Source organism: Mustela putorius, unplaced genomic scaffold (assembly GCF_011764305.1).
Source record: "Mustela putorius furo isolate JIRA1106 unplaced genomic scaffold, ASM1176430v1.1 tig00000151_pilon_pilon_pilon, whole genome shotgun sequence".
Lineage (NCBI taxonomy): Eukaryota > Metazoa > Chordata > Mammalia > Carnivora > Mustelidae > Mustela > Mustela putorius.
The window spans coordinates 15,246,705-15,271,101 of NW_025421296.1; the positions used below are offsets into that span (position 1 = coordinate 15,246,705).

A 24,397-nucleotide genomic window follows, 5' to 3' on the forward strand; every position below is an offset into this window, starting at 1 on the left:
TCTCCATCCCTTGACTCTCAGTCTGGATGTATCTTTAGGTTCCAAATGTGCCTCTTGTAGACAGCATATGGATGGATCCTCTCGTTTTATTCAGTTTTCAATCCTGTGCAATTTTATGGGAGCATTCAGGCTGTTCATGTTGAGAGTGATTATTGAAAAATAAGTTTTTATTGACATATTGTCTGTGAAGTCCTTGCTTCTATAGATTGTCTCTGTAAATTTCTGTTCTATGTCACTCTTGGATTCTTTCTTCTTTTATAGAGACCCCCTTAATATTTCTTATAGTACTGGTGTGGTGATCACATACACTTTTATATCTTGCTGGTGGAAGCTCTTTACCTATCCATCCATTTTGAATGTCAGTCTTGCTGGATAAAGTATTCTTGGATGCATGTTTTTCTCATTTAATGCCCTGAATATGTCTTGCCACCCTTTCTGGCTTTCCAGGTTTCTATGGACAGGTCTGATGTTATTCTGATGGGCCTTCCTCTGTATGTAAGGAATCTCTTCTCCCTAGCTGCCCTTAAGACCTCTTATCTAAAATTATGATTTGTGAATTTCACAACTAACTGTCTGGAGATCTTTATAAATTCGTTGATCTTGGGGGTGTCCTTTCTGCCTCTAGGACATGAACACTTGTTCCATTCTCCAAATTGGAGAAATTTTCATCCAGAATATATTCAACCATATCTTCTAGTCTTCTGTCTTCCTCGACCCACTCAAGGATCCCAATATTTCTGACACTGGAACATTTTGTCATGTCATTTATTTGCCTAATTCTGTTTTCATGGCTTCTAAGTTGTTTTTTTCCAGGCCTCCACCTGATCCTTCTTCTCTATAAGTTTGTCTTCCAGATCACCAATTCTATCTTCTGTCTCAGTTACCCTAGCTGTTAGAATATTTAGATGAGATTGGATCTCATTGATAGCATTTTTTTTTTTTTTTTTTTTACTTCATAGGACAAATTTTATTTTTAACTCGTTCCCACTATTCTGGTTCATTTTTTTTATTAATTTTTTATTTTTTATAAACATATATTTTTATCCCCAGGGGTACAGGTCTGTGAATCACCAGCTTTACACACTTCACAGCACTCACCAAAGCACATACCTTCCCCAATGTCCATAATCCCACCCCCTTCTCCCAAACCCCCTCCCCCCAGTAACCCTCAGTTTGTTTTGTGAGATTAAGAGTCACTTATGGTTTGTCTCCCTCCCAATCCCATCTTGTTTCATTGATTCTTCTCCTACCCACTTAAGCCCCCATGTTGCATCACCACTTCCTCATATCAGGGAGATCATATGATAGTTGTCTTTCTCCGCTTGACTTATTTCGCTAAGCATGATACGCTCTAGTTCCATCCATGTTGTCGCAAATGGCAAGATTTCATTTCTGACAAGTCAGTTCTCACTTCCACCCTTAAGGATTTTATGTTGTCATTAATGGTTTTCTGCAACCTAGCTATGGCCTGGATAATTGTAATCCTGAATTCCCTTTCCGACATTCTGTTTATGTCCATATCCAATAGTTCTGTGGCAGAGGGCACAGTCTCTAAATTTTTCCTCTGTTGGGTGTTCTTTCTAGTCATTTTGGTAAGAGATGGTTGATGGGATAGCTGAATATATCAACCATGATCCAGGCAAGGTGCATTCTGGAAAAGTTTCAGAGCAATTAGAAGTCATGACCAACAAGAAAGAAAAAGAGAGAGAGAGAGAGAAATGAGAAAACCCGCCAAAATGAGCCCCCAAACTAAGATTTATAAGGTACATAAGCAAAAAAGAACAAACAAAAAGACCAACAAAAGTAAATGAGAAGAAAAGGAAGAATAACCTGGCCAAAATGAACCCCAAGAATAAGATTTATATAATACCAGAACAAAAACAAATACAGAGAAACACTGACCAAAGAATAAGATGGGAAGGTGGTTATAAATCCTTGATGTGGGCAATGAAGGTTATTTTGATTCTTCCTGGGAGTATCTTGTTAACTTTGTTAAAGTACTCAACTTTCCCAGATACAGGGAATTAAAATTGGCTTATATATAAGGGTATTATTGAATAGAGAAAAAGGATTACCTTGAAGCTTATATCTATATGTATATTTAAAAAAAAGAAAAAGAAAAAGAAACAGTTATATGTATAAAAAAGTTCAAGTTACAAAGTTATTAAGGAATATGTTGTATTAAACTTCTAGTTGTAAGTAGGTTCAAAAGTTAAGATAATAAAAATTGTGAGAATGAGTTAAAAAAAGAAAGAAAGAAAGAAAAGTTGTATCTAAGAAATATATAGGTTTTAGGCCAATACCAGGATGTTAATATATTGTTTTCCCCTGATGTTAGGGTTTCACAATTTTATGGAGACCCTGTGGTGGTTGTCCTCTTGTTCTTTGGGTTGTCCTCTGGGGGTGGTGTCTGCTGCATTGTTTTCCCATCTTGCTTGGGTTGAGTCACCTTGCCTGTTATCAAGGGGCTGGCTCTGTGGAAACTGTTTTTTTAGGCTTTTGCTCTCTGGAGGTTTTTATTCTTTGAGGACTTTTTGTGGCTTTTCAGAGGGTCAGAGCAAAGTAAGAATCTGTCTACACCTAGACCTCCACCTCAGAAAGAGGCCTCAGACTGTTCCCCTCTGGGTGGTCCAGAACACACAGACACCCTTTTCAAACTCTACTGAACAACATAACCTCCCACAGGCAGTGTGCACCATCATCCCAGTAGTCCCTCAAAGCTCCCACTTGTCTCTGCACACCCTGTGCCACTAAAACCAGGAGCTATATTGGCCCAGAGAGCTATATTGGTCAGGGAGCAGTCTGGGACTGCTGTCTGGAGTCTAGGCCTATGCCGAGTACACTCAGACACTGGGTTTGCACAGGTGTCAGAAAGCTGCAGTTCCCTAACGGAGATCTCATGGGGTTTTCTCAGGTGTGGGCTGGGAGCGCTCAGAGCCTTCTGCTAGTCACAGATGGCTGTAGTCCTATATACCACCACTCACCACCTGCAATGGGCTCTCTCAGCCTTGGGCAGGAGTGTACCAAGCCTAAGTGGTGGTGCAAGCAGTGAAAAGCCACGGGCTCAGGGACCATGGACTGGAGGCCCTGCTGGACTCTCTCTGGCATGGCTGGTTGCCTGCGTTGACTGTCCAGGAATATGGGCTTAGGCCTATGTCCATGACCACCCAACTCCACCAGTTGCCCCTTAAGATCTTTTGCTCTTTTTGAGTGCTTTTAACCAGACTCCAAGTTTGTATTGGGGTATTACTTTCCAAGGGGTCACTTCTGGGGGCTTTCTTCCCTTTCTGTTTACCCTCCAATATCAGTCCAAACTTTCCCACTCCACTTTACCTCTCCACTGATGTCTTCTGCCCCCGTGGAGATCCAGAGGTGTATAATCTTACATCTCAGGCCAATTTCATGGGTGTTCAGAGTGTTCTGGTAGATATTTAGCTTACTCAGGGGACTGATTGAAACAAGGTCTCCTATTTCTCTGCCATCTTGCCCCTCTGCCCCATTTTTTTTCATTATTTTAGAAGGTTATCATAAATATTGGTCCTTAGAACTACTAAGTGGTGAGTTCAGTTTGCTAATATTTTTATTAATTTTGCATTGATATTCAAAGATAAGACGAGTTTGTTTTCTTGTGCAAAGTTTCTCAACTTTAGATACTAACATTTGATTTGAGTAGCAAGTGATTAAATATGAGGGTAGAGAAGAGAACTTTGGATGGCTTATTTCTTACTTCAAGGCCATGCTCTTCTGTTGACAGAGTGAATCACAATTACTTTATTCAGTCCAGCCTTTTTTGGTGTGCTTTTATTTTTTAATTTTTTAAAGGTTTTATTTATTTGACAGAGAGAGGACCAGAGAGCACAAGCAGGAAGAGTGTCAAAGGAAAGGGGAGAAGCAGACTCCCCGCTGAGCAAGGAGTCTCTTGTAGGACTCAATCCCAGGACCCTGGGCCCATGATCTTAACCAAAGGCAGATGCTTACCCAACTGAGCCACCCAGGTGCCCCTGGGTGTGTCTTTAGATTATCTGATATTATCTTAGTCTCTTTAAGACCCTTTGGCTTCTTACTTCCTTTTTTACCTTTAATACCACTCTTCGACAAGATGCTTAGCAATTGTAAGATGCTTCCCCTATTCATTTTCTCAGCCCTTTTTTGTCAATTCCCAGGAGTTAGGGCTCTGATTCCCGTGAGCTCAGACAGATTTTTATCAGGTTGGCACTTTCTCAGCTTTCTTTTTCCACCCCTTCCTTCCATCTCCCTTGCCTATAAAATCCTGCCTGACCCATTTCTGCAAGACAGACTCTGGATCTGACTTTGCTGGTGTTACTATTTCCCCTACTTAATGTGAATTGAAGATACTGATTTTCTGTTTCCTCCTAGTCATAGCATAGGTTGGATTCTAGATGATTTGTTTTTTCCTCTTAGTTCATTTTTAGGATATGTGGAGAGGTTTGAATTCAGGTAGTTTCCATTATCCCACAGGATGCTGGAAGTTCTCTTGCTGGTGTTAACCTAAGGAGCAGTGTATCTTGAATGCATACATTATGTATGCATGTACAAATCTAACTACAGAAGTTCTATTGCTTCTTTTTAAAATACCATTTGGTCACCTTTTTAGTATTGTTTTCTATAAGATATAAGTCTAAAATGAATCTGTATATATGATATAAAATTTTACAGGTGGTTTTCAGTTTTGAGACTCCTCAATGAATATTTGATAATTTAGTTTAGTTTTTATGAAGCAGCTCATCATTATTTAAATATGATAGTAATAAAAAACCAATTTAAGCCTTTATACACATCTCTACAGAAATTGGGTCAATTTTTTATGCTTCAGGATATGATACCTGAAAAGTAATGTGGTTCCTTGACATTCAGAGAGTATAAGGTCCTTACCAGGGAGGGATATCTGAATCCTCTGGAATAAATTTACAAAATAATTTTTACCTGGTTTCTACCCATAGAATAGAGGTTTAAACTTTTCTACATATTATTATCATCTGTGGAATTTTGAAGAATCTCAGTGCTATTTCACATGGTGGACCCATTATGAAATCAGAGTTCACAGAGGCAGTATCCCAGATATCAGTATAAGGCCTGAGATAGAGCCAAAATGATGTCTTAGAAATATTGATTCTTGTACCAATACATGGATTCACACACAATTGATGTAGGAAAAATGTTAGGGTTGGAAACTGAGGGCCAAGAAATTATTCTTAAGATGTCTTTGGTGCAAAAAGGTGGCTTTATTAAAACACAGGGACAGGACCTGTGGGCAGAAAGAGCAGCACCTGGGATATGAAAAATGGCCTGTTATATACTTTCAAGTTGGAAGGGGGTTAGGGATGGCATAAACCACCCAGATATTTTGGAAACAAGGTTTCCAGCATCCTGAGGGGGTTAGATATTGTTAGGAAAATGTTATTTATTACTGTTTAGTAAAAACACAGTCATGAGGATCTTCAGATGTATATCAGTAGGTCATGTGTTTGGAAGATGATTGCTAACATGTATCTTGGGGGATAGAGATAAAAGAAGTTTCCAAAGGAATTTTATATGTTATAGTAGGCTACAGAATCCTGTGGGTCAGGCTAAGATTGCCTTTTGCACTTACCAAAGTATTAAAATCGAGGCAACTGGGTTCCTAGAGGAATGTCACTCTGCCTCTTTCAAGGACTTGTCAATGGATTCTAAGTAGTAAGAAAATTTAATAGTTTTTCTTCTGCCTTTGTTTCCCAGATCATAACCATAGTTGAGAATCAGTGGTGGTTTTTGAGACCACAGCTCAATAATCTTTATGAGCTACATGGTTCTAGAAAATTCCACTTCTTGTTTTCCTAACATATAGCTATATTTTTGAGATTGTTAGGTAAAAGCAAGATCTTCCATAGTATCAAATAATGCTAAGGAAATATCTCCAGTAAGACATAAATCTCTACTAGTTACTGCTACTGTTCTGAGAAACTTACAGAGGTTCTTATCTGTGAGAAGAGAAAGTAATTTGGAATTTCCAAAGCTTCCCTAAGCACATTTTGGAAAAGTAATCTTTTTAATTTTACTAGAACTGTGATTTTTATGGCTTCTATGGTTCTTAAGTCATCTGCAGAAAGGTTGCTTCAGAATCAACTGGGAAACTCGTTAAGTGCAGTTTCCTAAACCTCACCCCAAAAGAATTGGATTGAATAGGGCTGGGGGCAAGCTCAGGAGTTGTGTGTGTGTGTGTGTGTGTGTGTGTGTGTGTGTGTGTTTAGTTAATTAATTTATTTAGTTAATTACTTTATTTATTTTTTTTAATTTTTTATAAACATATATTTTTATCCCCAGGGGTACAGGTCTGTGAATCACCAGGTTTACACACTTCACAGCACTCACCAAAGCACATACCCTCCCCAATGTCCATATTTATTTTTTTTAATTTTTTCAATTTATTTATTTTCAGAAAAACAGTATTCATTATTTTTTCACCACACCCAGTGCTCCATACAATCCGTGCCCTCTATAATACCCACCACCTGGTACCCCAACCTCCCAACCCCCGCCACTTCAGCAGTTGTTTTTAGCAAACCATCAGGTGATTCTGATGCATTCAAAGTCACTGTGAGCTCTAGCTTATGCAAAGATGCATTCCAGAGGAACTTAGTAGGAAGTTTTAGGAATTTTGATAGCCTCAGATCCCCAGAGACACAAGTAGAACAGATACAGATTTCACTTTCATGACATTCACAAAGTATTCACATAGAGATCTAAAAAATGAAATAACTTTTCTATCCTATAGTTGATGAAAAAAGAACATAGTGTTCATATGTTGTGTAAATCGTTTTCATTAAATCTTTTGGCTGGATTAGTTACATCATCATATTTGTAAATCCATTAACAGGTTCTTTTCCTTCAGGTTTTCAGCAGCAGCCATGGGAGAACCAAAATACACCTTGTGGACCTTGTTAATATGTGTTTACTCCCTTCAGAAGAGTCCTGTGATATTTGCCAGCTTTGCAAATATAACTCCTGGTTCAATATATTCTGTATGATAGAATGAATTTGAAAAAAACATTGTTGTAGTCCAACTTTTCTTTTTCTTAGAAAAGTTGTTACCCAGTACATGTGATCTCATTAGTCAGAACTTTTCTATAATCACTCTAAGTTTTAAAGGTTTTAGGCAGTGATTCTTAGTATTTTGGATCAAGGATTTCATTGAGAATCTGACAAGAGCCTTGGAACTCTCTTGCCCAGATACTTGAACATATTTAAATGAAATCAAAGTCTCTATATATTTTAAGGGATCTATTAACATCCCAAAGCTTTTTAGCATCACGTTGTAGCTTAAAAATTCCTGATATAAGAAATGTGGCATCTATGCAAATTTATAACTTAATAGAATTTTTTATGTTTTTCAGGTATCTGTACAAGAACGAAATTCATGCCCTAGATAAGCAAACATTTAAAGGACTCATGTCTTTGGAACAGCTGTAAGTAATAAAAACTCCTTATTGAATCATTGATGGTTATGGTTCAAATAGAAGCTTTTTAAGTGTCATTACGTGATAGTTGAGCAATTATTTTAAGTTTTGTCATGCAGTTTGAATGATTGAATATTCTGTCATCAGTTGGATAAAAATCAGAATGCATGACAGAGGTGGCATGAGGGCAGGAAGACAGACAGCGCTCATTTGGAATCCCAGCTCCTGCATTTATTAGTTGTATGCTATTGGGCAAGTTGCCTTCCCTGAATCTGTTTCCAAATCTCTGAAATGAAGGTATTTCTACTATAGATTAAGATATTCCAAGCAAAGAGTCTAGTTTATCACTTGACACAAAATAAACATTTCATAGAAGGTAATTGATACCTGTGATTTATCAAGTTCATAGTCATTTATCTGATATGGAAACTCCCGGAGCATGAACTCTAATCTCTTGTTCGACAAATGAATAACCAAATCCAATGTTAATTAAGTGATTTGCTTAAGGTTAAAAGTTTGTGGAATTGTTATTACAACCTAGATCTCCTGACTGCTATTCTAGTAAACTTTTTAACATTTGACACTTTATTGCTGGTTTCAAGAATAGTTTGAAATCCCATAAAATTTAGTTTCACTTTTCAGAATTTCAGTTGGAAATATGAATTCATCAGTATGAAGAAATTATGTTATATGGTTACTGTTACTGAATGGCAATTTGATGTTTTAGTGAGACATTTCTCTAAATTTTTAGTGCTGTTATGCAAATACTAATAAGATATTTGAAGATATTTTACCTCATTCATGATAAGCTATGGGATATTTATCAGCTCAGATATATAGAATACTCCTTGATCTTTAATTAATAGGACTCTTAAATACCAGAAGCTTTTGATTCTCAGTTTTGTTTCTATCTTCTCTGTGGCTTCTTATTTTCAAAAACTATTTGCAATCATTTCTGTAAGAAATGTGCTTCTGTAACAGTCCAAAGAAATCCAGATTTCTGTTTCCTGGAAGACCAAAGTGTTAGACTATTGTACTAAAATATGATCAATTGGAAATATATATATATATATGTATATACATATATATATATATTTAAAGAATTTATGTATTTGACGGAGAGTGAGGGAAGGAGAGAGAGCACAAGCAGGGGGAGCAGAAGAGGGAGAGGGGGAAGCAGGCTCCCCACTCAGAAGGGAGCCTGATGTGGGACTTGATCCCAGGACCCTGAGATCATGACCCGAGCTGAAGGCAGAGGCTCAACCCACTGAGCCACCCAGGAGCCCCAGTTGGATATATTTTTACAAACCTTTGTTTCTATTTACTTCTCTGCTTGTTAATTTTATTTTACATAACTAATGAGTCATCCTGTGACAAAGTGTGTTTCTTCATCTTTAGATAATTTCTACTATATTGTAGGACCATCACAAAAACCATTAAGTACAACTTCTTTAATAACAAAAACAAACAAAACCCTTATCACTGTGATGTGTTTTTCATCAAATATAGTCACAAATAGTTTATAAAAATTAACATATGAAAAGTTCTAATTTTTGTTTAAAGTGCACATAATACTCACCAGTAAATGCTTTATATTCTGATCATAATTAGTGGTCTTACTAATATTGAGTAATACTATTATTGCTTAAAGCCATGGAAATAGGCATTTCTGTTTGCTAATTTTAAAGCATGATTCTATGCTCTTGTGAATCACTATTCAAAGAGGATTTTTGGAATCCAAATATGTAATCCCTAATCCTTGGAATTTTTCATAATTTTAATTATAGCTCTGAAAGCCAATTCATTCTAGTATCTCTATCAAACTACAGAAGAGCTTGATATGCCTGAAATATTTTTTCTTTAAGATCTCTATACATGGCCTTTCTTTTAATGATTCTTATTGTTCACAATGCTTTTGGGATTAAAATCCTTTTTGAGAAAGGCAGGAAGACATGATAGTTGTTTGCATAGCCTTGAAAATATAGTAGGGCATTGCAATGGCAATTCTGCTACTGACATAATTGCTTACATTCAGTATGAAAGTATACTTTTTGATTTTCCTGTAGTCTTTAAGACATAGTCTGTAATCTAAAAAAGTGGCAATGAAAAGTGAAGAAAGGATATTGAAGTAGGATTTGTTAGTGTAATTCTTTTTTTTTTTATCTTTTGGTCAATTGAAAATTTGGTAAACTATATTCATTTTTTAAAAGATTTTATTTATTTATTTTTTGTTTGCTTATTTAACAGAGAGAGAGTATGAACTGTAGGAAGGGGTAGAGAGAGAAAGAGAATGTCAAGCCTACTCCATGGTGAGCACAGAGCTGACACGGGCTTGATCTCAAGACCTTGAGATCATGGTCTTGGCTGAAATCAAGAGTTAAATAGTTAACTGACTGAGCCATCCAGGTGATCCAAACTATGATCCTTTTTTAGAATCACTTTATTGAGGTATGATTATCACATAAAAGGATGTGTATGCTTTATGTAAACAACGTGATGAGTTTGGAGATAAGTATACACCAATGAAACCATTGCCACAATCTATGTCATAAATATATACATCACTTCCAAAAGTTTCCTTCCATACCTGAATTATTATTATAATTATTTTTGATAAGAACACATAATATACCCTCTTAGCAAATATTTAAGCATACAGTTCAACCTTAAGTCCTGAAACTATAACATTACCAGGACAATACATAAAGTCTTCTTGACAGTGGTCTTCAATGATTTCTTGGATATGAAAGTGAAAACACAGATTACAAAAGCAAAAATAGATAATTAGAGCTATATCAAACTAAAAAACTTCTGTACAACAAAGAAAACCATCAACAAAATGAAAGGCACCTCATGTAATGGAAAAATATTTGCAAACATATATCCAGTAAATCCAAAACATATGAGGAACTCTTACAATTCAATAACAAACATCCAAATAACCTGATTTAAAAATAGGGAAAGGAGTTGAAAAGATATTTCCCCCAGAAAGACTTAGAAATGGCCAACAAGTATATGAAAGTGTTCTCAATGTCACTAATCATCAGGGAAATGCAAATTAAAAACATGATGTGAAGTCACCTCACACTAGTTAGCATGGCTATTAGAAAAAAAAAAAATATTGTTGAAGATGGTGCAGAGGAAAGAGAATTCCTTGCACAGTGTTGGTGGGAATGTAAATTGGTGCAACCACTCTGGAAAAAAGTACAAACATTTCTCAAAAAATTAAAAAATACAATTACCATGTCATCCACCAATCCCACATCTGGATATTTATTCAAAGAAGTTGAATTCAGGATCTCAAAGAAATACCTGCACTCCCATGTTCACTGCAACATTATTTATAATAACCCTCTGTCCACTGACAGATGAATTGATAAGGAAAATGTGGTACATACATACATACACTAGAATATTATTCAGGATCAAAAAGGAATGAAATCCTGCCATTTGTGATAACCTGGTCGAATTTGGAAGACATTATGCTAAGTGAAGTAAGCCTGACACAGAAGGACAAATACTATATAATACCACTTGTAAGAGAAATATAAATAGTCAAAGAAGTACAGAGTAGAATAGTGGTTGCCAGGGGATGGGGGCAGGAGAAATGGGGAGGTGTTAATCAAAGGGTGCAATCTTTTAGTAATGAGAAATGAATAAAACCTAGCAATCTACTGTACTAAATAGTGACAAGCCACATTCTGCTTTAAGGATGAATTCTTTCTTTATATTGCATTAGAATATCTTCCATGTGTTGGCTACATGAAGAGACATTTTGATATTAAATACAAGTAATAAAGCAAAAATGTTATTTTAAGCATTAATAAGGCACAGTTGTTTCTGTAGAATAATTTATATTCTTATATTGATTGTGTCAGGGCAGTGAATGGAGTAAGGAGTAATTATCTTTATAAGAAATAGAATGGATTTTTATGTAGGAATATAGTATTATTATATATTAAGAAAGTGTATATTAAATGAATATTTATGAGGATTCAATCAATTTTATCAAAGGTAAAGACCATTTCCTTGGGTATAATTTTTCATTTTTTATATAGTTGAACACCACTGTTTAAGGAGGATAGCATTTCCAAAGCATGTTTTTATTCTTCAAATGATGCAGAGGACTCTAATGCTTCTACCTTTCTGAACAAGAGTACCTGCTGTGTTCTTAGGAAGCACAGTTTAATATTTCTTGTATTATTAGTCAGTCATCCTGCTTTCAATTACTCTTCTTGATCCAAAATTTCTGTCTTTATTCTGCTGATACAATGGACATATTTTCATTGATAATTTTTTTTTTTGCCAATAAATTTCTCATCCTAACCTCCTTAATAGGAACTAAATATCTCTTGTGAAATGATATTTTCTAGTAATGGTCCTCATATGACCACTGAACTAGAAGTAATACAATCCATTTTAGTTAGTCATTACTTTAAACTTAAAATATTTCCTTTTCAATGTATAACTTCATATTCCTTACTTTTCCTTTTCTTTAGATGTTTACTATTGCTAAGTGATATATTTTATCTAGAGCATTTCTATTATATAAAAACAGGCTTTCATACCTGTGTTAAACTGTTATGTTTTGCTCCATGTCTTAAATATCAACATCATATTCCATTGTCTACTGAAATTACAGAAAGAGACAAAACAGTGTTTCCAAGAACGTAAGATATTATGAACTAAGTTTGAACTAAGTATGAAATAAGACTGAACTAAATTTGATCTGACTGAATATGTGTTGCACTTATTAATTATTTAATCTTGAGCATTTCACTTTACAATTCTAAACCTTATTTTCCTTATATTGTTTATTAAATAAGGATAATAGTAGCTATTTGCCAGGCTAACTCTGAGATCTAAGGATAATATAGATAAAACACTTGGCAATAGTTGATCCTGAAATAACAATACCTATTATTTTTTAAAATTTTTCCATAGCATATATTCTTTCTTTTTTTTAAAATTTCAATTATTTTTTTTCAGTGTTCCAAAATTCATTGTTTATGCACCACACCCAGTGCTCCATGCAATCATGCCCTCCATAATACCCACCACCAGGCTCACCCAACCTCCTACTCCCTCCCCTCCAAAACCCTCAGTTTGTTTCTCAGAGTCCACAGTCTCTCATGGTTTGTCCCCTTCTCCAATCCCTCCCCCACACTCACTTCTTTCCATCTCCCAATGTCTTCTGTGTTATTCCTTATGCTCCACAAGTAATACCTATTATTTTTAATTATATTTATTATTATTTTATAGTTATTAGTTCACTATTTTATGAACAACTTGTCAAAAAAAACCCCAGCTAATTTGGGGCACCTGGATGGCTCAGTGGGTTAGGCCTCTGCCTTCAGCTTAGGTCATGGTCTCAGGGTCCTGGGATCGAGCCCCACATAGGACTTTCTAATCAGCGGGGAGCCTGCTTCCCTCACTCTCTGCCTGCCTCTCTGCCTACTTGTGATCTCTCTCTCTCTCTGTCAAATAAATAAATAAAGTCTTTTTTTTTTTTTTAAAGAAACAGCTAATTTGTTATTTATTTATTTAAAGAAATGGCTAATTTAAATGGTGTATTTTTAAAAAAGACTTACTTATTTGATAAAGAGAGAGAGAGTAGGGGTGGGGAGGGACAAGGGGAAAGGAGAGGGAGAGAGAAGCAGACTTTGTCCTGAGTTGGAGCCTGAAGCAGGGCTTGACCTCATGACCTTGAGATCACAACCTAAGCTGCAACTAAGAGTTGGTTGCTTAACTGACCATGCCACTCAGGTATCCACAAATGGTATATTTTTAAAATACAAATATATTTTTTATATTTTTTAAACTTAGCTAGTGATATAAAGTATTATTAACTTAATGTCTTTGACTTTTCTTGATCTGTCTAGTTTATCTTAAAGGACTTTTCAACTTGATTACTTAACATAAGCCATAAATGACTATAAATGCTAACAAGGTACCATCTTTTTAAACATGTAAATATATCAAATTATAAAGTTAATATTTCAAAGGTTTTTAAAAGTATCTTTTTTTTTTTCAAGAGGCTTCAAGCCTGATTGCATTTTTTTAAGAATATAAAATTACAAAGAACAGAATAGCTAGCTTAATGTTTTTGGATTTATAGATACTTGGAAAATACAAAAATTCTGACTGGAACAAAAGAATATATGGATAAAACTTCTTTTGCTCATTCATTGCCTGAAAGTCCTACATTAGAGCCCCTTTGGGCTTATCTAAATTGTCACTGTCATTCATCCAAAAATCACCAGGTAAATCTCTGTTAGTTAAACAAATTGAGTTTGTCACTAATTGCAGGGAATGAGAACACATGCTGTGGGAGTCATGGGGACTGTCATTAAGAGGATGTTAGAAAAAACATGTTATAAACTTAAACTTTGGGTAGGTGATTTTGGAGAGGGAAAGAAGGCAGGAATTTGCTCTAAATTGAATAATTCCAGAAAATGTGCACCAAAACTATGATTGTGTATCTTACTTAATCTTATCTATAGAGAGGGGAGAATAGAATAGGAATAAAACTGTAATTGATTGGATATAGGATTCACTGAATCTGGCCAAAAGAAGAGGGTGTTTGGTATTTTGTGGGTGGCAAAGTAACCTTGTTTTTGTTTGTGCTTAGACAAAATTAGCAAGTAGCCTTGTTTTGTTCCATTTTATCAAGGTTTCAGAGTAACCTTGTCTTAGCTTGGATTCTGTGAGATTATGTTCAATAGAATACCATGGTCTATCCATGAGTGCTAGGCCAGCTTTTGAATGTCAAAGATCATCTTTCTTTTTTTTAATTTTTCCTTTGTCAAGATAAATTAGAGCCCAGAATTCAGAATAAAGCATAGATCATTACAGCGGTAAAGATTCTTTATTAAAGACTTTATTTAAAATGATCCTTCCATCAGATCACTAGTAACTTATTCTCAGTATAAAAAGGATCTTTGATGTATAACATATGAAAAAATTCCATTGATTTATAAACAGAGACAAATTTCTGCTTTTGACTATGATGTTGTAGGAGACAGCATTTACATTCTGCTTTTTTTTTTTTTTTTAAAGATTTTATTTATTTATTTGTCAGAGAGAGAGTGAATGAGAGCGAGCACAGGCAGACAGAGTGGAAGGAAGAGTCAGAGGAAGAAGCAGGCTCCCTGCGGAGCAAGGAGCCCGATGTGGGACTCGATCCCAGGATGCTGGGATCATGACCTGAGCCGAAGGCAGCCGCTCAACCAACTGAGCCACCCAGGCGTCCCTACATTCTGCTTTTAAAACCCCCCCAAAACAGACAAAATATATAAACCAGCAGTTTTCAGGCAATGGACAATAGACAACAAAGAGCTGTGATCCATGACACAGGGACTCATGATGTGATCTCTGTGACTGTGCAGTTTTCAAGTTGAAGCACAGGGAGGGTTACATAGCCAGAGATTGGGTAGGTTGAGGAAGCAGAAATTGGAGTTTGGGGGTCCCAGCATGGTGAAAACTGGTGACATGGGGCACCAGAAAGCAGAAAACTCCATGGAGAGGGCTCTGGACCTCCAGGGGTTTCTCCTGGTCTTTGGTTGGATACTGATCAGTACAAATTTCAGGAAACTACCTGTGCATAGAAGGGAACTACTAGAAATCTCTAGGTCAGAAATTCCTGAATTTCCTACCCAGGGCAGAGAATATTTTGTGGTACTAACAGCCAGTGTGGAAGGACCTGATGCTACCTAGCACTGGATAGAGTTCTCAGTAGAGTGTCACCTTAATCGAAGGGCTAAATGAGTTCTAAGATGAAGATTTCTTTATCTGCTCTAATAAAAATAAAAAAAGCCAAAGAGAATCAAACTGCTCTCAGGTAATATAACTGTGCAGAATAAAGTTCACTATTCATCAAGGAAATGCAAAAAAATCTAGCAGTGAATAACCCAACATTCACAACTCTTCTGATTCAATCAGAAATTGCCAAGCAAGCACTTGATGACAGAGTTATAAAATCAAAAACCAAAACCTGACAATACTAAGAGGAAAAATAAGCAAATTGAACACTCTTTTGTCAATAATTGATAGAAAAATAGATGGAAAAAAATCACTAAGCATATAGGAGACCAGAATACCAGTACCAACTTGACCTGATAGTAATAGGGCACTCCACCTCAAACCTGAAAAAGATACATTTTCAAGTGCAGAAGGACCACTTACAGAGATAGATCATATTTTAAACTACGAAATAATTCTAAATAATTTTTTTCAATTCTTTTTTTTTAAATTTTTTATTTTTCATAAACATATATTTTTATCCCCAGGGGTACAGGTCTGTGAATCGCCAGGTTTACACACTTCACAGCACTCACCAAAGCACATACCTGCCCCAATGTACATAACCCCACCCCCCTTCTCTCAACCCCCCTCCCCCCAGCAACCCTCAGTTTGTTTTGTGAGATTAAGAGTCACTATGGTTTGTCTCCCTCCCAATCCCATCTTGTTTCATTTACTCTTCTCCTACCCATTTAAGCCCCCATGATGCATCACCACTTCCTCATATCAGGGAGATAATGTGATAGCTGTCATTCTCAGCTTGACTTATTTCGCTAAACATGATAGGCTATAGTTCCATCCATGTTGTCACAAATGGCAAGATTTCATTTCTTTTGATGGCTGCATAGTACTTCATTGTGTATATATACCACATCTTCTTGATCCATTCATCTGTTGATGGACATCTAGGTTCTTTCCACAGTTTGGCTATTGTGGACGTTGCTGCTGTAAACATTCAGGTGCACGTGCCCCTTTGGATCACTACGTTTGTATCTTTAGGGTAAATACCCAGTAGTGCTATTGCTGGGTCATAGGGCAGTTCTATTTTCAACATTTTGAGGAACCTCCATGCTGTTTTCCAGAGAGGTTGCACCAGCTTGCATTCCCACCAACAGTGTAGGAGGGTTCCCCTTTCTCTGCATCCTCGCCAGCATCTGTCATTTCCTGACTTGTTGATTTTAGCCATTCTGACTGGTGTGAGGTGATATCTCATTGTGGTTTTGATTTGTATTTCCCCGATGCCGAGTGATATGGAGCACTTTTTCATGTGTCTGTTGGGCATCTGGATGTCTTCTTTGCAGAAATGTCTGTTCATGTCCTCTGCCCATTTCTTGATTGGATTATTTGTTCTTTGGGTGTTGAGTTTGCTAAGTTCTTTATAGATTTTGGACACTAGTACTTTATCTGATATGTTGTTTGCAAATATCTTCTCCCGTTCTGTCAGTTGTCTTTTGATTTTGTTAACTGTTTCCTTTGCTGTGCAAAAGCTTTTGATCTTGATGAAATCCCAATATTTCATTTTTGCCCTTGCTTCCCTTGCCTTTGGCGATGTTCCTAGGAAGATGTTGCTGCGGCTGAGGTCAAAGAGGTTGCTGCCTGTGTTCTCAAGGATTTTGATGGATTCCTTTCTCACATTGAGGTCCTTCATCCATTTTGAGTCTATTTTGTGTGTGGTGTAAGGAAATGGTCCAATTACATTGTTCTGCATGTGGCTGTCCAATTTTCCCAACACCATTTATTGAAAAGGCTGTCCTTTTTACATTGGACATTCTTTCCTGCTTTGTCGAAGATTAGTTGACCATAGAGTTGAGGGTCTATTTCTGGGCTCTCTATTCTGTTCCATTGATCTATGTGTCTGTTTTTGTGCCAGTACCATGCTGTCTTGATGATGACAGCTTTGTAATAGAGCTTGAAGTCTGGAAATGTGATGCCACCAACTTTGGCTTTCTTTTTCAATATCCCTTTGGCTATTCGAGGTTTTTTCTGGTTCCATATAAATTTTAGAATTATTTGTTCCATTACTTTGAAAAAGATAGATGGTACTTTCATAGGAATTGCATTAAATGTGTAGATTGCTTTAGGTAGCTGAATAGCAGTGGTGATAATGGACATCCCAGCCATGTTCCTGACCTTAGCGGAAAAGGTTTCAGTTTTTCTCCATTGACAATGATATTTGTGGTGGGTTTTTCATAAATGGCTTTGATGATATTGAGGTATGTGCCCTCTATCCCTACACTTTGAAGAGTTTTGATCAGGAAGGGATGCTGTACTTTGTCAAATGCTTTTTCAGCATCTATTGAGAGTATCATATGATTCTTGTTCTTTCTTTTATTGATGTGTTGTATCACATTAATTGATTTGTGGACATTGAACCAACCTTGCAGCCCTGGAGTAAATCCCACTTGGTCGTGGTGAGTAATCCTTTTAATGTACTGTTGAATCCTATTGGCTAGTATTTTGGTGAGAATTTTCGCATCTGTGTTCATCAAGGATATTGGTCTATAGCTCTCTTTTTTGATGGGATCCTTGTCTGGTTTTGGGATCAAGGTGATGCTGGCCTCATAAAATGAGTTTGGAAGTTTTCCTTCCATTTCTATTTTTTGGAACAGTTTCAGGAGAATAGGAATTAGTTCTTCTTTAAATGTTTGGTAGAATTCCCCCGGGAAGCCGTCTGGCCCTGGGCTTTTGTTTGTTTGGAGATTTGTAATGACTGTTTCAATCTCCTTACTGGTTATGGGTCTGTTCAGGCTTTCTATTTCTTCCTGGTTCAGTTGTGGTAGTTTTTATGTGTCTAGGAATGCATCCATTTCTTCCAGATTGTCAAATTTGTTGGCGTAGAGTTGCTCATAGTATGTTCTTATAATAGTTTGTATTTCTTTGGTGTTAGTTGTGATCTCTCCTCTTTCATTCATGATTTTATTTATTTGGGTCCTTTCTCTTTTCTTTTTGATAAGTCTGGTCAAGGGTTTATCAATTTTATTAATTCTTTCAAAGAACCAGCTCCTAGTTTTACTGATTTGTTCTATTGTTTTTTGGTTTCTATTTCATTGATTTCTGCTCTGATCTTTATGATTTCTCTTCTCCTGCTGGTCTTAGGGTTTCTTTTTTGTTCTTTCTCCAGCTCCTTTAGGTGTAGGGTTAGGTTGTGTACCTGAGACCTTTCTTGTTTCTTGAGAAAGGCTTGTACTGCTATATATTTTCCTCTCAGGACTGCCTTTGTTGTGTCCCACGGATTTTGAACTGTTGTATTTTCATTATCATTTGTTTCCATGATTTTTTTCAATTCTTCTTTAATTTCCCGGTTGACCCATTCATTCTTTAGAAGGATGCTGTTTAGTCTCCATGCATTTGGGTTCTTTACAAACTTCCTTTTGTGGTTGAGTTTTAGCTTTAGAGTATTGTGGTCTGAAAATATGCAGGGAATGATCCCAATCTTTTGATACTGGTTGAGTCCTGATTTAGGACCGAGGATGTGATCTATTCTGGAGAATGTTCCATGTGCACTAGAGAAGAATGTGTATTCTGTTGCTTTGGGATGAAATGTTCTGAATATATCTGTGATGTCCATCTGCTCCAGTGTGTCGTTTAAGGCCTTTATTTCCTTGCTGATCTTTTGCTTGGATGATCTCTCCATTTCAGTGAGGGGAGTGTTAAAATCCCCTACTATTATTATATTATTGTTGATGTGTTTCTTTGATTTTATTATTAATTGGTGTATATAGTTGGCTGCTCCCACGTTGGGGGCATAGATATTTAAAATTGTTAGATCTTCTTGTTGGACAGACCCTTTGAGTATGATATAGTGTCCTTCCTCATCTCTTATTATCGTTTTTGGCTTAAAATCTAATTGATCTGATATAAGGATTGCCACTCCTGCTTTCTTCTGATGTCCATTAGCATGGTAAATTCTTTTCCACCCCCTCACTTTAAATCTGGAGGTGTCTTCGGGCTTAAAATGAGTTTCTTGGAGGCAACATATAGATGGGTTTTGTGTTTTTATCCATTCTGATACCCTGTGTCTTTTGACAGGGGCATTTAGCCCATTTACATTCAGGGTAACTATTGAGTGATATGAATTTAGTGCCATTGTATTGCCTGTAATGTGACTGTTACTGTATATGGTCTCTGTTCCTTTCTGATCTACCACTTGTAGGCTCTCTCTTTGCTTAGAGGACCCCTTTCAAGATTTCCTGTAGAGCTGGTTTGGTGTTTGCAAATTCTTTTAGTTTTTGTTTGTCCTGGAAGCTTTTTATCTCTCCTTCTATTTTCAGTGATAGCCTAGCTGGATATAGTATTCTTGGCTGCATGTTTTTCTCGTTTAGTGCCCTGAAAATATCATGCCAGCTCTTTCTGGCCTGCCAGGTCTCTGTGGATAAGTCAGCTGCCAATCTAATATTTTTACCATTGTATGTTACAGACTTCTTTTCCCCGGGCTGCTTTCAGGATTTTCTCTTTGTCACTAAGATTTGTAAACTTACTATTAGGTGACGGGGTGTGGGCCTATTCTTTTTAATTTTGAGGGGCGTTCTCTGAACCTCCTGAATTTTGATGCTCGTTCCCTTTGCCATATTGGGGAAATTCTCCCCAATAATTCTCTCCAGTATACCTTCTGCTCCCCTCTCTCTTTCTTCTTCTTCTGGAATCCCAATTATTCTAATGTTGTTTCGTCTTATGGTGTCACTTATCTCTCGAATTCTTCCCTCGTGTTCCAGTACCTGTTTGTCCCTCTTTTGCTCAGCTTCTTTTTTCTCTGTCATTTGGTCTTCTATATCACTAATTCTTTCTTCTGCCTCATTTATCCTAGCAGTGAGAGCCTCCATTTTTTATTGCACCTCATTAATTTATTTCAACTTGGTTAGATTTTAGTTCTTTTATTTCTCCAGAAAGGGCTTTTATATCTCCCGAGAGGGTTTTTCTAATATCTTCCATGCCTTTTTTGAGCCCGGCTACAACCTTGAGAATCGTCATTCTGAGCTCTAGGTCTGACGTATTACCGATGTCTGTATTGATTAGGTCCCTAGCCTTCGGTACTGCCTCTTGTTCTTTTTTTTGTGTTGAATTTTTCCGTCTTGTCATTTTGTCCAGATAAAGGTATATGAAGGAGCAAGTGAAATACTAAAAGGGTGGCAACAACCCCAGTTAAATATGCTTTAACCTAATCAGAAGAGATCCCAAATCGTGAGGGGGGAGAAAGGGGATAAAAAGAGGTTCAAAAAGAAAGAAAGAAAAAAAAAAGTAAAGAATTAAAAATAGAAAATGAATAAAGAAAAGTAAAAAATGAAAAAAAATATATATTAGATAAACTAGTTTTAAAACGTTAGAAAAGAAAAGGGTAAAAGTTAAAAAAAATTTAGAACAAGAAGAGAAAAAAAATGAAAAAGAAAAAAATTAAATTAACTGCAAGACTAAAGAATCACAGGGAAAAAGCCATGATTTCTGTGCTTTGCTTTCTCCTCCTCTGGAATTCTGCTGCTCTCCTTGGTATTGAAACCGCACTCCTTGGTAGGTGAACTTGGTCTTAGCTGGATTTTTTGTTGATCTTCTGGTGGAGGGGTCTGGTGTAGTGATTCTCATGTGTCTTTGCCCCAGGCGGAATTGTACCGCCCTTACCAGGGGCTGGGCTGAGTAATACGCTCGGGTTTGCTTTCAGGAGCTTTTGTTTCCTGAGTGCTTTCTGTATAGTTCTGGAGGATGGAAATACAAATGGCGGCCTCCTGGTCTCCAGCCCGGAGGAGCCGAGAGCCTGGGGCCCCACTCCTCAGTGCGCCTCAGAGAACAGCGCCCAGTAACTCCCATCTGCCTGTCCTCCTTCCACTCCGAGCTCACCGATCCTGCGGCCGGTTCAAGGTAACCCCGAGCTGTGAGCTTACTGTAGGCCCTGTCTCTGTAGCCGGCTTTCCCGTTCCAATACCTGCAAGCTCTGCGACACTCAGACACCTCTGATCCTTCTGTGACCCCGCGGGACCTGAGGCCATGCTGACCCTGCGTGGGCTTCACCCCGGTTTAGCCTCTGGAGCGATGTCCCTCAGCGGAACAGACTTTTAAAAGTCCTGATTTTGTGCTCCATTGCTCCGCCCTTGTTGGGAGCCGGCCCCTCCCCCCGGGGTCTATCTTCCCGTCACTTTGGATTCACTTCTCCACCAGTCCTACCTTTCAGAAAGTGGTTGTTTTTCTGTTTCTAGAATTGCTGTTCTTCTTCTTTTCAATCTGCTGATGGATTTGCAGGTGTTTGCAATCTTTAGATAAGCTATCTAGCTGATCTCCTACTAGCTAAAGTAGTCTCAGCCTGCTATTTCTCCGCCATCTTGACTCCTCCTAAATAATTATCTTTTTAGATTGCAAATGGATTTATCCATGAAGAAGAGAGAATTGCGATTTGGGACAAACTAGCTATGGTAAGCCATAGACAAGTCCAACAATCAAAGGAGAAAATGTTATTTCATGAAGAGGAGGGGGTTGGGAGTGGTTGTTCTGGACAGAAGTCTATTGGTGATAAGGAAGCGTTCAGGGTGATGATGGTTTCTCATTGGCTGAGTTGCAGGAGTCGTTAATTTTCTTATAGGAGGTGCCATGTGTATCCTTTTCTGTTGTGGCCTATAAATTGATAATTCTTGCCAGTTAATGATTCTTCTTTTTGGGGTCTATAACCCACACTTCTTCCTGTAATTGACACAAAATAGTGCCATGTGAAAGCTCCTCCTCCTGGCTTCCTGAATCCATTTTAATAAGGTTCCCTTTTATAAATTTTCACATCTCCTTCTTTTGGTCAAGGTCTTCTTTGAAAACATCAGTGATCAAGAATCAGCTTTTCTGGGGTGCTTTGGTGACTCAGGTCTTGATCCCAAAGTCTTGGGATTGAGTCCCACCTGGGCTCTCTGCTCAGAGGGGAGTCTCTTCTCCCTCTTCCTCTGCTCCTCCTTACCCTCCTCCCCCCAGCCCGTGCACTCCCGCTCAAATAAATAAATAAAATCTTTAGAGTCAGGTTTTCTTAATTCAGTGGCCTTTTGTCCCTTGGTACCAGGAAGGAATTTTTCTGGGTGTCATGTCCCTCGTCAGAGAGTAATTGTATAATTGGAAACCTACTGAGGTCACATGTGAGTAACAAGCGGTAGGAGGGAGAACTCTCAGGTACATCCATCTTTGGTCCATATTTATAGGTACATTATTTTTACAAAGGTTTGACAGGCAACGAGTACAGAATAAAAAATAATGTGCCAATTCCCCATTGTGTGATGGCTCTAAATCAGCATTCTTAGTCTGAAAGTAGCCCACTGAAAATATTTACTGACCCATATTCTGACTTAAGGGAGAAAATTCTCTCTACAGAAGGAAACCTAGAGTAATGTATGCCTCCTGAAACTCCCTGCTTCAAGCAGCCTTGAAAGCAGATGAGTGGATACTGCAAAAGCACAATGAAAGAACTGAGTGCATCTTAGAAGATACAGTATAGGTATAAATATGAAGCAATAGCTGATAACCTTTTTGCAAGACAGCAAAACTTCAAAGACATTTTGAAACAGTATTATTATCCCCAAAGAACTATTTGGAACTAAATGCGTTACCAGTAATACAGCCTGTAAATACAAACCGTGAATTTGAATAAGAATTCAGAATCAGTTGCATAAAAAGGTGTGGTCAGTTGCGTAAAAAGATGTATTTAAACAGAATGGAATACTATCCAGCAAATAAAAGAAATCTTGTCATTTGCAACATCATGGTTGGACCTAGATGGTAATATGCTAAGTGATCTAAGTCAGAGAAAAACAAATACTGTATGATGTTACTTTTTAAATTTTTTAAAAATTTTTTGATTTTTCAAGATTTTTTATTTATTTGACAGACAGAGACCACAAGTAGGCAGAGAGGCAGGCAGAGAGAGAGGGAAGCAGGCTCCCTGCTGAGCAGAAAGCCCGATGTGAGGCTGGATCCCTGGGATCATGACCTGAGCTGAAGGCAAAGGCTTTAACTCACTGAGCCTCCTAGGTGCCCCTGTATGATATTACTTATATGTGGAATCTAAGCAAGCAAACAAACAGCAGAAACAGATTTATAGATAAAGCAGATTATTGGTCATAGGGGAGGGGATGTGGGACAGATGAAACAGGTAAAAGAGATTAGGAAGTATAAACTTCTAGTTATAAAATGAATAAGTCATGGGGATGCAATATACAACATAGAGAATATAGTCAGTAATATTGTAATTACTTTGTATGGTAACAGTAACTGAACTTATGTCAGGGATCATTTTGTAATTTATAAAAATACCAAACCATTATGGTGTACACCTGAAACTATTATGTCAATTGTATGTCAATAAAAAATGAAAAGAAAAAAGTAGAAGTTGCATATTGTTACAAAATTAAAAATGATCATCCTTTGGTAGAATAATCTTTTCACAGTGCACCCCTGAGAGAGAAAGACCTTAAGATCACACCTTCAACCTCAAGGTTTTCTCTGTTGGAAATGATACCTCCAGAAAGACTCTCTTCAACTGTGCTGGAAAGGCCCCTATCATGTATTGCTAATCAGCCCGTATGCCACCAAACTTGCAGGAATAGACTTTTGGAGTCATGAGACATATATAAAGAAATCACCAAACCTTGACTGGACTACACACAATTTGGTGACCCCAAAGTAAAGATTTCCTGGAACTGAAAATGTCCTGATGACATCTGATGAGACAGCATTCCCAAAATGTCTGGACCAGACCAGTTAAAAGGTTTAGGAAATTTCGGAGGATGGAAATCATACAAAAAATGTTTTCTGGTTGAAAACAGAATTAAACTAGAGAACAATAATAGAATGATATCATATAAATTTCTAAACTGTTAGACCTATCAAGCAATTCAAAGAGGAAATGACAAGAAAAATTAGGAAGTATTTTGAGTAAAATAAAAATGAAATGACAACAAAATGAGATTTTGAGGATATAAATAAAGTAGAGGCTAGATTGAAATTTACAAAATTAAATAGTTACAGTAGAAAAAAATGAAGATATCGAATCAGTGATCCTAGTTTCTACCTAAAAAATCTAGACAAGCAGAAAAAATTATATCCAGAATAACCAGAAAGAAGGAAATAATGGAGTTAAAATCAAAGAAATTGAAAATAGAACCACAATAGAGAAAAGTGAATACACAAAA

The 24,397-nt window shown here is 37.1% G+C and overlaps 1 protein-coding gene across 1 annotated transcript in view; it reads left to right on the forward strand.

Annotated features, from left to right (window-relative positions):
* The window catches only part of PXDNL (peroxidasin like), a 522,967-nt gene that overhangs the window by 275,255 nt on the left and 223,315 nt on the right, over positions 1 to 24,397 (forward strand). The window contains exon 4 of the mRNA XM_045075802.1: positions 7,392 to 7,463. Within this exon, the coding sequence (XP_044931737.1) occupies positions 7,392 to 7,463 (72 nt within the window). The remainder of the gene's footprint in view (positions 1 to 7,391; positions 7,464 to 24,397) is intronic.